Genomic DNA, 10,873 nt, shown 5'->3' with positions numbered 1-10,873 from the left:
GGAGTGCGGGCACTGTCGGGATCGGGATGAGCAAGGCTGGAAAAGCCCAGGAGATCCTGAGGTGTCGGGCAGAAATGGGACACAGACAGATAGATGTAGCTGAGCTTCAGGAGTACAGGCACAAATCTTAGGGGCATAATCAGAGAATCAATCGGGTTGGAAAAGACCTCTAAGGTCATCAAGTCCAACCCTACCATGGTTACCAGACCATGGCACTAAGTGCCACATCCAGTCTCAGCCTGAAAACCTCCAGGGATGGTGAATCCACCACCTCCCTGGGCAGCACATTCCAATGCCTGAGCACTCTCTCTGTAAAAAATCTCTTCCTAATATCCAACCTAACCCTCCCCTGGCAGAGCTTGAGTCTGTGCCCTCTTGTCCTGCTGCTGGTTGCCTGGGAGAAGAGACCATGAAGATGCTTTCTTAAGCAGAAAATTATTCCCTCCCCACCCTTCAAGGAAGAGCAGGGAAGATGTAAGTTGTCCAGAGAAGAAAGGTGGTAAATGCAAACCTCTTCCCAGCTCAGGGAAGGGGAAAACATGACACTGCAGCATTAGGGACACACAGACCCACATGTGTTCACACACAGGTCACACTTTATTCACTGTCTGCTCCCCAGCCCTGGCCCAGGGACACAGCCAGGACACACGTTACCAAATCAGTTACATTAGACATGATTACCAAAGCATTGTTTGTTGGGAAAGAACCAGCACCCGGATTAAAATCCCCCCTAATTTAATATCAGGATATCCTCAACCCATGGCAGATTAACTCCTGGGAAAAGCTGCCTAATGGCTTAAGAGCTGTGAAGTGTTTCAGGCATGGAGTTACACACAGATGATCCCTGAAGTCAGTCACAGAACTAGGAAAGATGAATCCCCCTGCAAAGTGACATGATTAAAGGAAATTCTACCCTGCCAAGTGTTTTCCTATGGAAGAAAAAGAGTTTGGCTGTTCCAACGAAGAGAAATCTCTCCCTGAGAAGCAGCTTCTTGCCCCCAGCCGGGCTGAGCCTCCCCGGAAGCACAACAGGCACGAGGAAGTTGTGCATGTAATGTGTGTTTTGCAACTTGTAGAAGGCAGGAAATGGTATAAAAGGTCAAGCACAGCATCTTCTCGAGATTTCCACAACTTGGGTGAATTAAAAACAACTCCAACATCAAAAAAATTAGTTGAGGCCACTTCTCTCCCACATATCTGAGCACCAATTAGCCATTCACACACACAGTTGGGCTGACTTAAAAAACTGAAGTGCAGGTCCCATCTTCCCTTTCAGATCTAAAAACAGTAAATGAAGATACAGAATCACCTCACCTTGGTTATCAAACCTCCTTGGAGCTACACCTGACTGTAAACTCAGAGCAGGAGGTACTTGTGACACACTTGGACACACCATTAAAAGATCATGTGCTATTCTAGCCAGGGAGTTTTGGCCAGAAGAGCTGAGATTTATTTAAGATCTTCCTCTGGTGCACTAGTTTTTATCTCCTGTGCAGCTGCTGCCACCTCTATGTCCTTCTCTGTCTTCTCCTCCAGCTTCTCTAACACATCATACCATTTCTCCAGGGTCCTGTTGTCTCCCTTTGGCTCTTCAGCTTCTATAGTCACCTTCTTTGATGATGGACCCTTTTCCAACATGGGTAACTTCCTATCAGTCACCTTATCTTTCTTCTGCTTTCTGCTGTCCTGTGCCCCCTTAGCTATGGCCCTGAAGGGCCCCACAAGCCAGTTTAGAGGGATGCTCTGAGTGACATACTCTAACAGGACATCAAGGGACCTCTGGGCTTCTGCCACATGGTCCTGGCTCTGGGTCAGGGTGGTGCTGGAGAGGTCCTGGAAAGACACAGCACTGGAAAAAGAGCTATGGAGCTTGTGGATTTTTCGAGTAGCCTCATACAGAACTTCCTGGATGTTGCAGGGAAGGCCTTGGATGCTGAGTTTCAGGTTCTCATAGATAGGTGGTAGCTGCTGAGTGATGATCCTCAGCATAGCTAGAGTCCGGGACTCTACCTGCTGGGAGAGAGACAGCTCAGTTACTAGAGCAGATGGGATAGACACCAACCATGTGAGGCCTGATTAGATACACCTTCCAGGGATACCTCTGGCTGGCAGGCAGTTTGAACTTGGTTGCCTTTGGGTTGGGTTAGGCTCCAGTCCACCCACAGCTGATGGAGCTTCTCCTGCCCATCCAGCAGCTTCTGGCCAACCTCCTGTTTCACACCTTCAATCTGATGGGAGAAAGGAGAGGAACAGCTGTATTGCAAGCACACCCCAAGAAGCACAAGCACTTCCCTCCCAGGGAGGGATCCAAGCTGACACGTAGCTGGTGCAGGATGGAGAGATTCCAGCTGGGTAGCAGAGCAGGAAGGCTACAGACAAGAGGAAAGAGGGAAAAGCGTGTTTGTACCAGTTTTATTGCCTGCTGTAGTCGTGAGAGGATGTCCTGGGTTCTGTGCCTGATGCACTGCAGCTTGCTGAGGGAGAGCTGGTAGGCTCTGTGCTGGACTTTGCTGGAGAGAGACCCCAAGCGCACAAAGTAGCTCCTCTGCCGTTTCTGCTCCTCCACAGAAGACATCTCAAACCCCTCCACAGTGGTGGCCAGTTTACCTGGAGGAGACAAGAACAGAGATGCAGCTCCACTCCCCAGCTGTGAGGTGTGTGTGGGGGCAAGAGGCAAGATCACCCATTGGAAAACATGAAGGCTGAAGCTTGCTGTGGGAACAGGAGAGATTTGGAGTTGCTCAGGTGTTAGAGGCAGGTTAGTCCCTGCTCAGCATGTTCTTTTCAGATAAGCAGACTTGACGGTTAGGTTGAAGTGTGCACCCACGTGGTTGTTTACCTTGAGGCTGATGGGCAAGGACCAGCTAGGAAATGCTTGAATGCTGTCCCATACCATGTGGCAATTTGGTGTTGACAGCCAACCAGCTTGCTGGCAGGTTCAGAGCTACCTGTGTACTTCAGAAGATGAGTCTTGCAGTGTCAGGTGCTCTCTAGTCATGTGGGAAAGGATTTGCATTCACAACCGCCAGGTAAGTATTTTCTTACCTAGTTCCTCCTCAGTCATCGGGAGGTAGTTGTCCACCAGGTCTTCTGACATACCCAGGACAGTTTCCACCCCTCCAGCCACAGCTTGGCTCACTGCCTTGGCTTTGCTTATGCTGTTGGCCACCACTGAATTGGTCATCTCCACACCCTCCTGGAGAGCCTCTTTGCTGTGCTCCAAGGCTGTGTTTATCTTGCTAGCGATGGTGCCATATGCAGCATCCAGAGCTGTACTGACTGTAGAAGTGACCACAGATTTGGTCTTCTCAACACTATCCTGCACAGCCCCTTTGGTCAGGTCACTGCTTTGGTCACCTTGTCTGTCACCAGCTCCTTGGCACTGACAATAGTGGAAGTAACTGCAGACTTGGTCATGTCAACACTGTCCTCCACCATGTGTTTAGTGACATCTACTGCTTTGGTAACCTTGTTGGTCACCAGGTCCTTGGCACCCTGAGCAGCCTCCACAGCGTTGACAATAGTAGAAGCAACTGCAGACTTGGTCCTGTCAACACTGTCTTCTACAATGTGCTTACTGAGGTCCACTGCTTTGGTCACCTTGTCTGTCACCAGCTCCTTGGCACTGACAATAGTCGAAGTAACTGCAGACTTGGTCATGTCAACACTGTCCTCCACCATGTGTTTAGTGACATCTACTGCTTTGGTAACCTTGTTGGTCACCAGGTCCTTGGCACCTTGGGCAGCTCCTACAGCAGCAGAGATCGTAGAAGCAACAGCAGACTTGGTCCTGTCAACACTGTCCTCCACAATGTGCTTGCTGAGGTCCACAGCCTCTGTCACCTTGTTGGTCACCAGCTCCTTGGCACCCTGAGCAGCCTCCACAGCGTTGACAATAGTGGAAGCAACTGCAGTCTTGGTCTTGTCAACCCTGTCTTCTACAATGTGTTTAGTGACATCCACAGCCTCTGTCACCTTGTTGGTCACCAGCTCCTTGGCACCCTGAGCAGCCTCCACAGCACTGTTAACAGTGGAGGTGACCATAGACCTGGTCAACTTGACACTGTCCCCAACAACATTTTTAGTGAGGTCCACAGCTTCAGTGACTTTCTCAGCCATGGCTTCTCTTGCCTCACAGGCAGCATCCATAGCTGATGTCACCTTGGTGGAAACCAGCTGCTTGGTGTCTGAGATGACCTACAGCAGGGAGAGGTAGAGAAAGATACTTTATTTCTCCGAGATAGGATTCCCCTCCCCAAAAGAACTTTTCCATATGGGTTAGCTGTGCTTGGGAACACCCATATTTACATGGTCATGTTCACTGAAGGCATCTCCCCAGCATTCCTCAGCTGGCAGTGCCTCCTCTAGCCCACACCAGGGACACTGAGCTGACACAGTTCTGCTGCTGAAGCTTATTCCCCATTTAATTCTGTACCAGCTCCGTAAAGCCATGGCTTTCCAGGAAAAACCTTTCCTTACCTTATCTGCTGGCTGCTGAAGAAAAGGCAAGTTCTCCTCCAGCTGATCCAGCCCTTTACAAGCATATTCATTCACAAGTGCAACTAGAAGACACAACAGGTACCAGTTTATTCTTCAGTTTGGGGAGGGATTTTTAACCCTACAATGGCTAGTTCAGGACACACTCATGAAAACAAATCTTACTCCCCCAAAAAATCCCCATTCTACAGAGGGATGTGTGTGGGTGTCTTAAAAAATGTACAAGCCCTACAATTCGGCAGGGTCAAATAGTCTCCATTTGCCTTCTAGCAGTAGTTGGAGTGTAGCCCTGGTGGGTAGGGCAATGGGTTCAAAGGGCTGAAAAGTGTTGAGAGGAGCTAAACTGAGCTAGATCCAAGTTGGACACTGCTCCTACCAGCTGGGATGGGCAGAACTTGGAGTGATTGAGGAAGAACAGGGAGTTTCTACTTAGCGACTCAAAGAAACCACATTGCTTCTGCCAGTACCAGTTTCATGCCCATGAAATTCAGTGTCTGGGAGCTGCTGAGTGGAAGGCTCAGTGCTGGAATTAACTGGAGTAATGTGCTGTAGGAGCTGGATATCACTCAACAGGCTCAGGGAATTCCCTCCCCACCTATTCCAAGGTTCTTTCCAGCCCCTTCACTCACTCTGTGGCTCGAGGTTTTTTTTTTCCAACCACACTGCCCACTGCCACGGCAGCCACTGTCTCAGCCACGTTGCAGACACCACTGAGGCAAGGGTGAGACTCCTTGGTGTAGTTGTAGGCAGAGGAGACCAGGTTGAATGCAGAGTTGAGCAAGGGCAAGCTGGTTACTCTATTGACAGCACTCTAAAACCCAAGAGAAAAGTGACATTAGAGTCCAGCCTCAAGCTGATGGGTGTCTATCCCAAGGGGACACCCAATCCATCTCCTCATCCTTCTTAAAGTTGAGGAGACTCATCCAAAGGCCTCTACCAAGTCAGCAACAAGCTGAGGTTAAAATTTTGAGCTCTGGGCACATGAATTCTGAGTCACACTGGTTTCAGCACCAACTCAGATGTGGAAGTAGGACCTGTAACAGCTCATGTGTCAGAATCACTTGCATCACTTGAGCCAGCCCAGAAGTTCTCTTGAGCTAAGCAGTTACCTCCTGTGTTAACTGAGTTTCGATTTGGCCACAGCTTCATGGTTAATCTCTGTCTCCCCAGCCTGGTTTTGGGGGTGCTGGAGGAAGTTTAGCAGTGGATGTGTCAGTGGGTGGGTTGACTGGTGTGTGTTGTCCTGGCACTTACTGCTTGCTGCTGCTCCTCAGCCTGGAACAGGTCTGGGTTTGGGCTCTTTCCTGAGGCCATTCTGAATTCTGCTGCAGCTGGAAGGAAAAACAAGAGTCTAACAGTATGAGGTCAACTTCATTTCCTTCAGTGAATTTAAGTCCTACCAAAACAGGTGAAAAGCAGAGGGCACCAAAGCTGGGATCTACCCAGCTGCACCAGGGGAGGTTCAGGTTGGACATCAGGAAGAGTTTCTCCATGGAAAGGGCTGTTAAACTTTGGAACATGCTGCCCAGGGCAGTGGTGGAGTCACCATCCCTGGAGGGGTTTGAGAAACAATGGGATGTGGCACTCAGTGCTCTGGTCTAGTTGACAAGGTGATGATCAAAGGCTGGACTTGATCTGAAGGTCTTTTCCAGCCTCAGTGACTCTGGAATTCAATATCCTAGGAATATTAGTGTGGCATCACTGATCTCTTTTGAAGCTCCATGATTTGATGTGCAAATCTCTCTGCAGAACAAGGACTATGTTCAGTCTCCTCCCCCTGCAGTGGGTACTGAGATGAGTTTTTAGAGTCACCACACTGTGCCTGTGTTCATAGTGAAGAACTTCCATCAGCTTCCCCAGCACTGCCAATCCCAACTCCACTGGCTCACAGCTCTGGGAAGGACATGGAACTCCTGTGGAGCTTTCCCAGGAGGATGAGGCAGATTTCCCAGCTGGCTACCTTAAGACTTGCCTTCTCATCCTACTGACCAGCTAGGCAAGAAATCTCTCCTCACTTCCTATGAAACCAAGGCTCAAGAGAATTCTCATGACATAATGGGATTAAAAAAAGATAGGAATGATGCAATATCTTCAGTGTGCTTTGGCTTCCCCAGCACAGACCTTGGTTGGTATCTGGACACTCCAGTGTTGGCAATAAATCCAGGATTACTTCTCAGCCTTAGTCAGGGATTTCACCATATTTGTTTTTTGGGACAGAATCTACTTCTCTCTCCTTTAATGCCTATTCTTAGAACTGCCATGGCATTTTCCAATGGAAAACCCTCAAACCACAATTCCTTCCCAACTGGATTCTCAAGCCACACACTGCTCCAGGCTCACTGGCAGACTCTAAAACCAAACTTGCCATCTGATTTAGGGCAGAGCTCATTGTCTTAGCTCTTGTGTAAGGTTTTGATTTGGCGAGAAACAGGAACAGAGAGCTGAGGAGAAGTAGTGAAACCAACATTTGTGAGCCTGCCCTGGGCTCCAACGCTGGCCACACATCTCAGGAGGTCATTTGGCAAAATATCAACTATTGCTGCATTAACCACTCAGTCAGAATTTGGTGAGATTTGAGCAGTTGGCACAAAAGTTGTCACCTCCAGCCTCTCCAGTGAGGACTCACTGCTCCTCTGGGAATGTCACCTGGAATCATAGAACCATCAAGGTTGGAGGAGACTTCTAAGGTCTAGTCCAACCATTAACCTGCCACTCTGCTGTAGAAACCTAGTTTAAAAACCTGCTGCAAACCAAGTTTAACTGCCCAGCAAAATGCAACATCACCAGGCTGGGAGAACTTGTAGAAAACTGCCCCAAACAAAGCAGATCTTGAGTATAAAACCTCAGTCCCAAATCCATGGAGTTTGCTGTCTGTGGTTGTTCCTCTTGCCCTGCTTTAGGGTAAGTTTGTTGTTCTTCTGAAGCCAACTTGGCTGACTCAGGCTGCAGCTCTGCCATGGGGCAAAGCACAGCTCTTTCATCACCACCAAACAATCCCTTTGCTCAGTTATTTTGCTTCTAGACAGGTAGGAAAGGCTCAAACTGTGGAGTTTGACACTGTGGTGGCCTTGGTGTCAGGGTCAGCACACACAGACACTGTGCAGCAAAAGAAAGGAGAGAACTCTTGTTGCTAGAAGAGCAATTCCTTGGCTGATGAAAGACTGGGATAAGGTTAGAATGAAGCTCTGAAGTACATGGATCCCATGTTAATTATGGATGCAGCTGTGCCAGGGCCAATCCTTCAGCACAGTCATGTTGGGACACAGTTTGCTCTCCTCTGCGTAGGAGAAATCGATGTGTTGCAACATCAGGATTTGCAGTGTGGGCAAATCTTCCTAAGCCCACAGCATGGTTTTGTTTTCTCTTTCTCCCTGCCAAAGTGCTGAGCAGCTCTTGTTTTACTTCAGAGGTTGCACAGTGCTTGGCAACTCTGGGTCAGCTGGTCAGGATCCTTAAGGAGAAGGCAGAGGATTGTTGGAAGTCCCAGCAGGCAGATGAGCAGAAACAGCTCTTCACTGTTTGCATTGGTTGTGGTTTGCTTTGCATGAAAGTGAAGCTCGGATGATTTCATGCCAGTGCTACATCAGAAACGTTAGGTCACTGCTGGAGAAAGTTCTTGAAAGAGATGGTTTCAGTGCACTTTTATAGCATAGCACCAGAGCTGAACTGCTGAGCATCGCCCAGCTAGGCACAAGGCTGAAGGCAGTGAAAGAGCAAGGGCTGAAAGGTACTGAAACAGCACAGGCAGTGGCACCAACCCCACCGAGTGCTCTGATGTCCCTCTCTCAACCAGGCTCACCAGCCAGAAGAGGCAGTGCCTTCCCTGCTGGGGTCAGCACCTCCCTGGTCTATCACTCTGCCTGTGACCAGAGCACACAGAGTTGGTTCTTTAACCTCCCTCAGCTGTCAGGTGATTATTTTTTGTCTCACATCTACAACCTGCTGCTGTGTGGTCCTGCAGACACAGGTAGGATCTTGTTCAGGAAGCTTTTCTCCCTTCCAAAGGGATTTTCCCTTGTGCAGCCAGACTGAGCCACAGCTAGCAGAGCTTAATTGCCAATTCCTTAATGACCGTTGAGGACAACAAAGCTAAATTTAGTGCTTTAGAGGTGAGCAGGGAGGGCTAATCAGGGCAGAGCTATTCAATTGTGGTCAAAGCACTTATTTACATTCTTTTGGAGATGTGCCACTGATACCCCAGAAATGCAGAACTGGGTCACAGGATGCCTGTGGGCAATGGGCTGCAGATGCTCCCAGGGCAGAGGCAGCTTTAGGAGGAGCAAATGATTTCTAGCTCTGACCTGAGGACATTAGTTTCAGGCAGAGGTGCCCATCTCACCTTTCTGGATGAACCAGCAGCACTAGGGAGCCTCAAAGATTAAAGCCTCCTTTGCAGATGGAGGCAGAGTTTCCCACACACACTTCCAACAGAAACTACACAACCAGCAACCATGAGTGGGTCAGTAACTCTCAGAACAACCAGATTTAGAAGGGACCCTTGAGAATCATCTAGTCCAACTCCAGGCCCTGCACAGGACATCCCAGAGAATCACAGCATGTGCCTGAGAGTGTTGTCCAGACACTCCTGGAGCTCTGTCAGCCTTGGGGCTGTGACCACTGCCCTGGGGAGCTGTTCAGTGCCCAAACACCTCTGGGGGAAGAACCTTCTCCTAATCTCCAGCCTAAACCTCCCCTGACACAACTTCAGACCATTCCCTCGGGTCCTGTCTTGCCATGCCAGAGAGGACAGTGCTGTCCCTCCACTGCCCCTTGTGAGCAAGTTATATACAGCCCTGAGTTCTCCCCTCAGTCTCCTCTTCTCCAGGCTGAACAGCCCAAGTTCCCTCAGCCACTCCTCATGTGGCTTCCCCTCAAGGCCCTTCACCATCTTCATTGCCTCCTTTGGACACTCTCCAATAGCTTAGTATCTTTCTTAAATTATGGTGCCTTTGCTGTCCCTCCACTGCCCCTTGTGAGCAAGTTATATACAGCCCTGAGTTCTCCCCTCAGTCTCCTCTTCTCCAGGCTGAACAGCCCAAGTTCCCTCAGCCACTCCTCATGTGGCTTCCCCTCAAGGCCCTTCACCATCTTCATTGCCTCCTTTGGACACTCTCCAATAGCTTAGTATCTTTCTTAAATTATGGTGCCTTGGAACAGAGATGTTTCAGGAAAGAGGGGAGAAGTTTTAATTAAAACAGCTTCTCAGTACTTCCCATTTACCAGTTTTTCCATGAGGACAGACCTCTTTGTTTCAGCTGGAAGCTGGAACTTGCAAAGCAAGCAGCTCAACACACTTTCATCTGGAAGTTGCAGCAGAACCAGCTCCAGTAATTGAAATCCTTCCCAGCCAGCCACAGCTCCAGGTACTCATGATCACATTAAAAACCCTCTGAGTCTTGAGAAACACCACCCCAGTTAGCCAATGCTCCTTTCCAGCAAGGCAGCAAAGCTCTGTGTGGCTCTGGGGACATGATGCTCTTGAGCAAGAAGTTCCCTTGCCACTCAGCCACCTCCTTCCTTAGCACCATTATCCCATTACTGTGCCTACACCAAACCATCATGTGAAATAGCTACAGGCAGGTCTGGCAATGCTGTCACAGGAAGGGAATGTCCAACTGATCACCTGCCCCCTGGAGCACCCACTGCTTCCCCCCCCCAGCTGTGATGTCCAGGGTGCACATCACGTGCTGTCCCTGCATGGTTGGGTGGGAGAGTCACCTCCTGTGGACCCCTCACCCAGCTGAGATCTTCAGCACACAACAACAAGCAGAAAACAGCTTTTAAACCCAAAACTGCTCAATCACAGATCCAGAGAGTTACCAAGGAGTCATCTCAGGGCTAGGAAGGAGCCTTTGAAGACTTGAATCCCAGAAAGGACCTTAAAGATCATCTAGTTCCAACCCCCAAACCTTTCAGCTAAAGCCTTTCAGCTGTTACCCAAGACACACAGACACCATAAAATATCACCTTCGGCCTCAAAAAGCAAAGACACCCCCCCACACACACACAGAGGGGAAAGCAGTAGAGACACAGCACCCAGCTCCAAGCTTTCCCAAGGAGCTGGAAAAGCTCCACAGGCACACACAGCCCTTCAGCAGGTACATCTGAGCCACAGCTCCCACGAGCCAAGGGCTGTAGGGATGCAACCAGCCCCATCCCAACCTCCACCTTCCATCTCAGGGAGGGCTGCAGAGAGTCCCCCCCCAAGCCAAGGGGCTGCAGAACCCCTGGGAGAGCAGGGAGAAGCCTTGGGGGGTCCCTCCAGCCTCAAGCCAAGCCACAAACCCCCACACCCTCCTCTCCAGCTCAGCCTTACCTGTCTCCTCTGCTCCAGCACTGACAGCACAGGGAATGCTGTGCCTCGCCCCAATAAATA

General features: G+C 49.7%; 1 protein-coding gene across 1 annotated transcript in view; it reads right to left on the bottom strand.

Annotated features, from left to right (window-relative positions):
* Positions 1-1,555: 1,555 nt before the first annotated feature.
* Positions 1,556-10,873, bottom strand: part of LOC103810474 (perilipin-3-like) — a gene marked incomplete at its 3' end in the record, with an annotated part of 17,749 nt that continues 8,431 nt past the window's right edge. The window contains 9 exon segments of the mRNA XM_009083370.1: positions 1,556-2,013; positions 2,100-2,228; positions 2,408-2,607; positions 3,046-3,142; positions 4,009-4,197; positions 4,480-4,562; positions 5,127-5,166; positions 5,168-5,308; positions 5,752-5,828. Of these exon segments, the coding sequence (XP_009081618.1) occupies positions 1,556-2,013; positions 2,100-2,228; positions 2,408-2,607; positions 3,046-3,142; positions 4,009-4,197; positions 4,480-4,562; positions 5,127-5,166; positions 5,168-5,308; positions 5,752-5,828 (1,414 nt within the window).

Source organism: Acanthisitta chloris, unplaced genomic scaffold, assembly GCF_000695815.1.
Source record: "Acanthisitta chloris isolate BGI_N310 unplaced genomic scaffold, ASM69581v1 scaffold3141, whole genome shotgun sequence".
In the NCBI taxonomy this organism is placed as follows: domain Eukaryota; kingdom Metazoa; phylum Chordata; class Aves; order Passeriformes; family Acanthisittidae; genus Acanthisitta; species Acanthisitta chloris.
The sequence above is the reverse complement of the archived record's forward strand: the minus strand, read 5'-3'. Positions and strand labels throughout refer to the sequence as shown.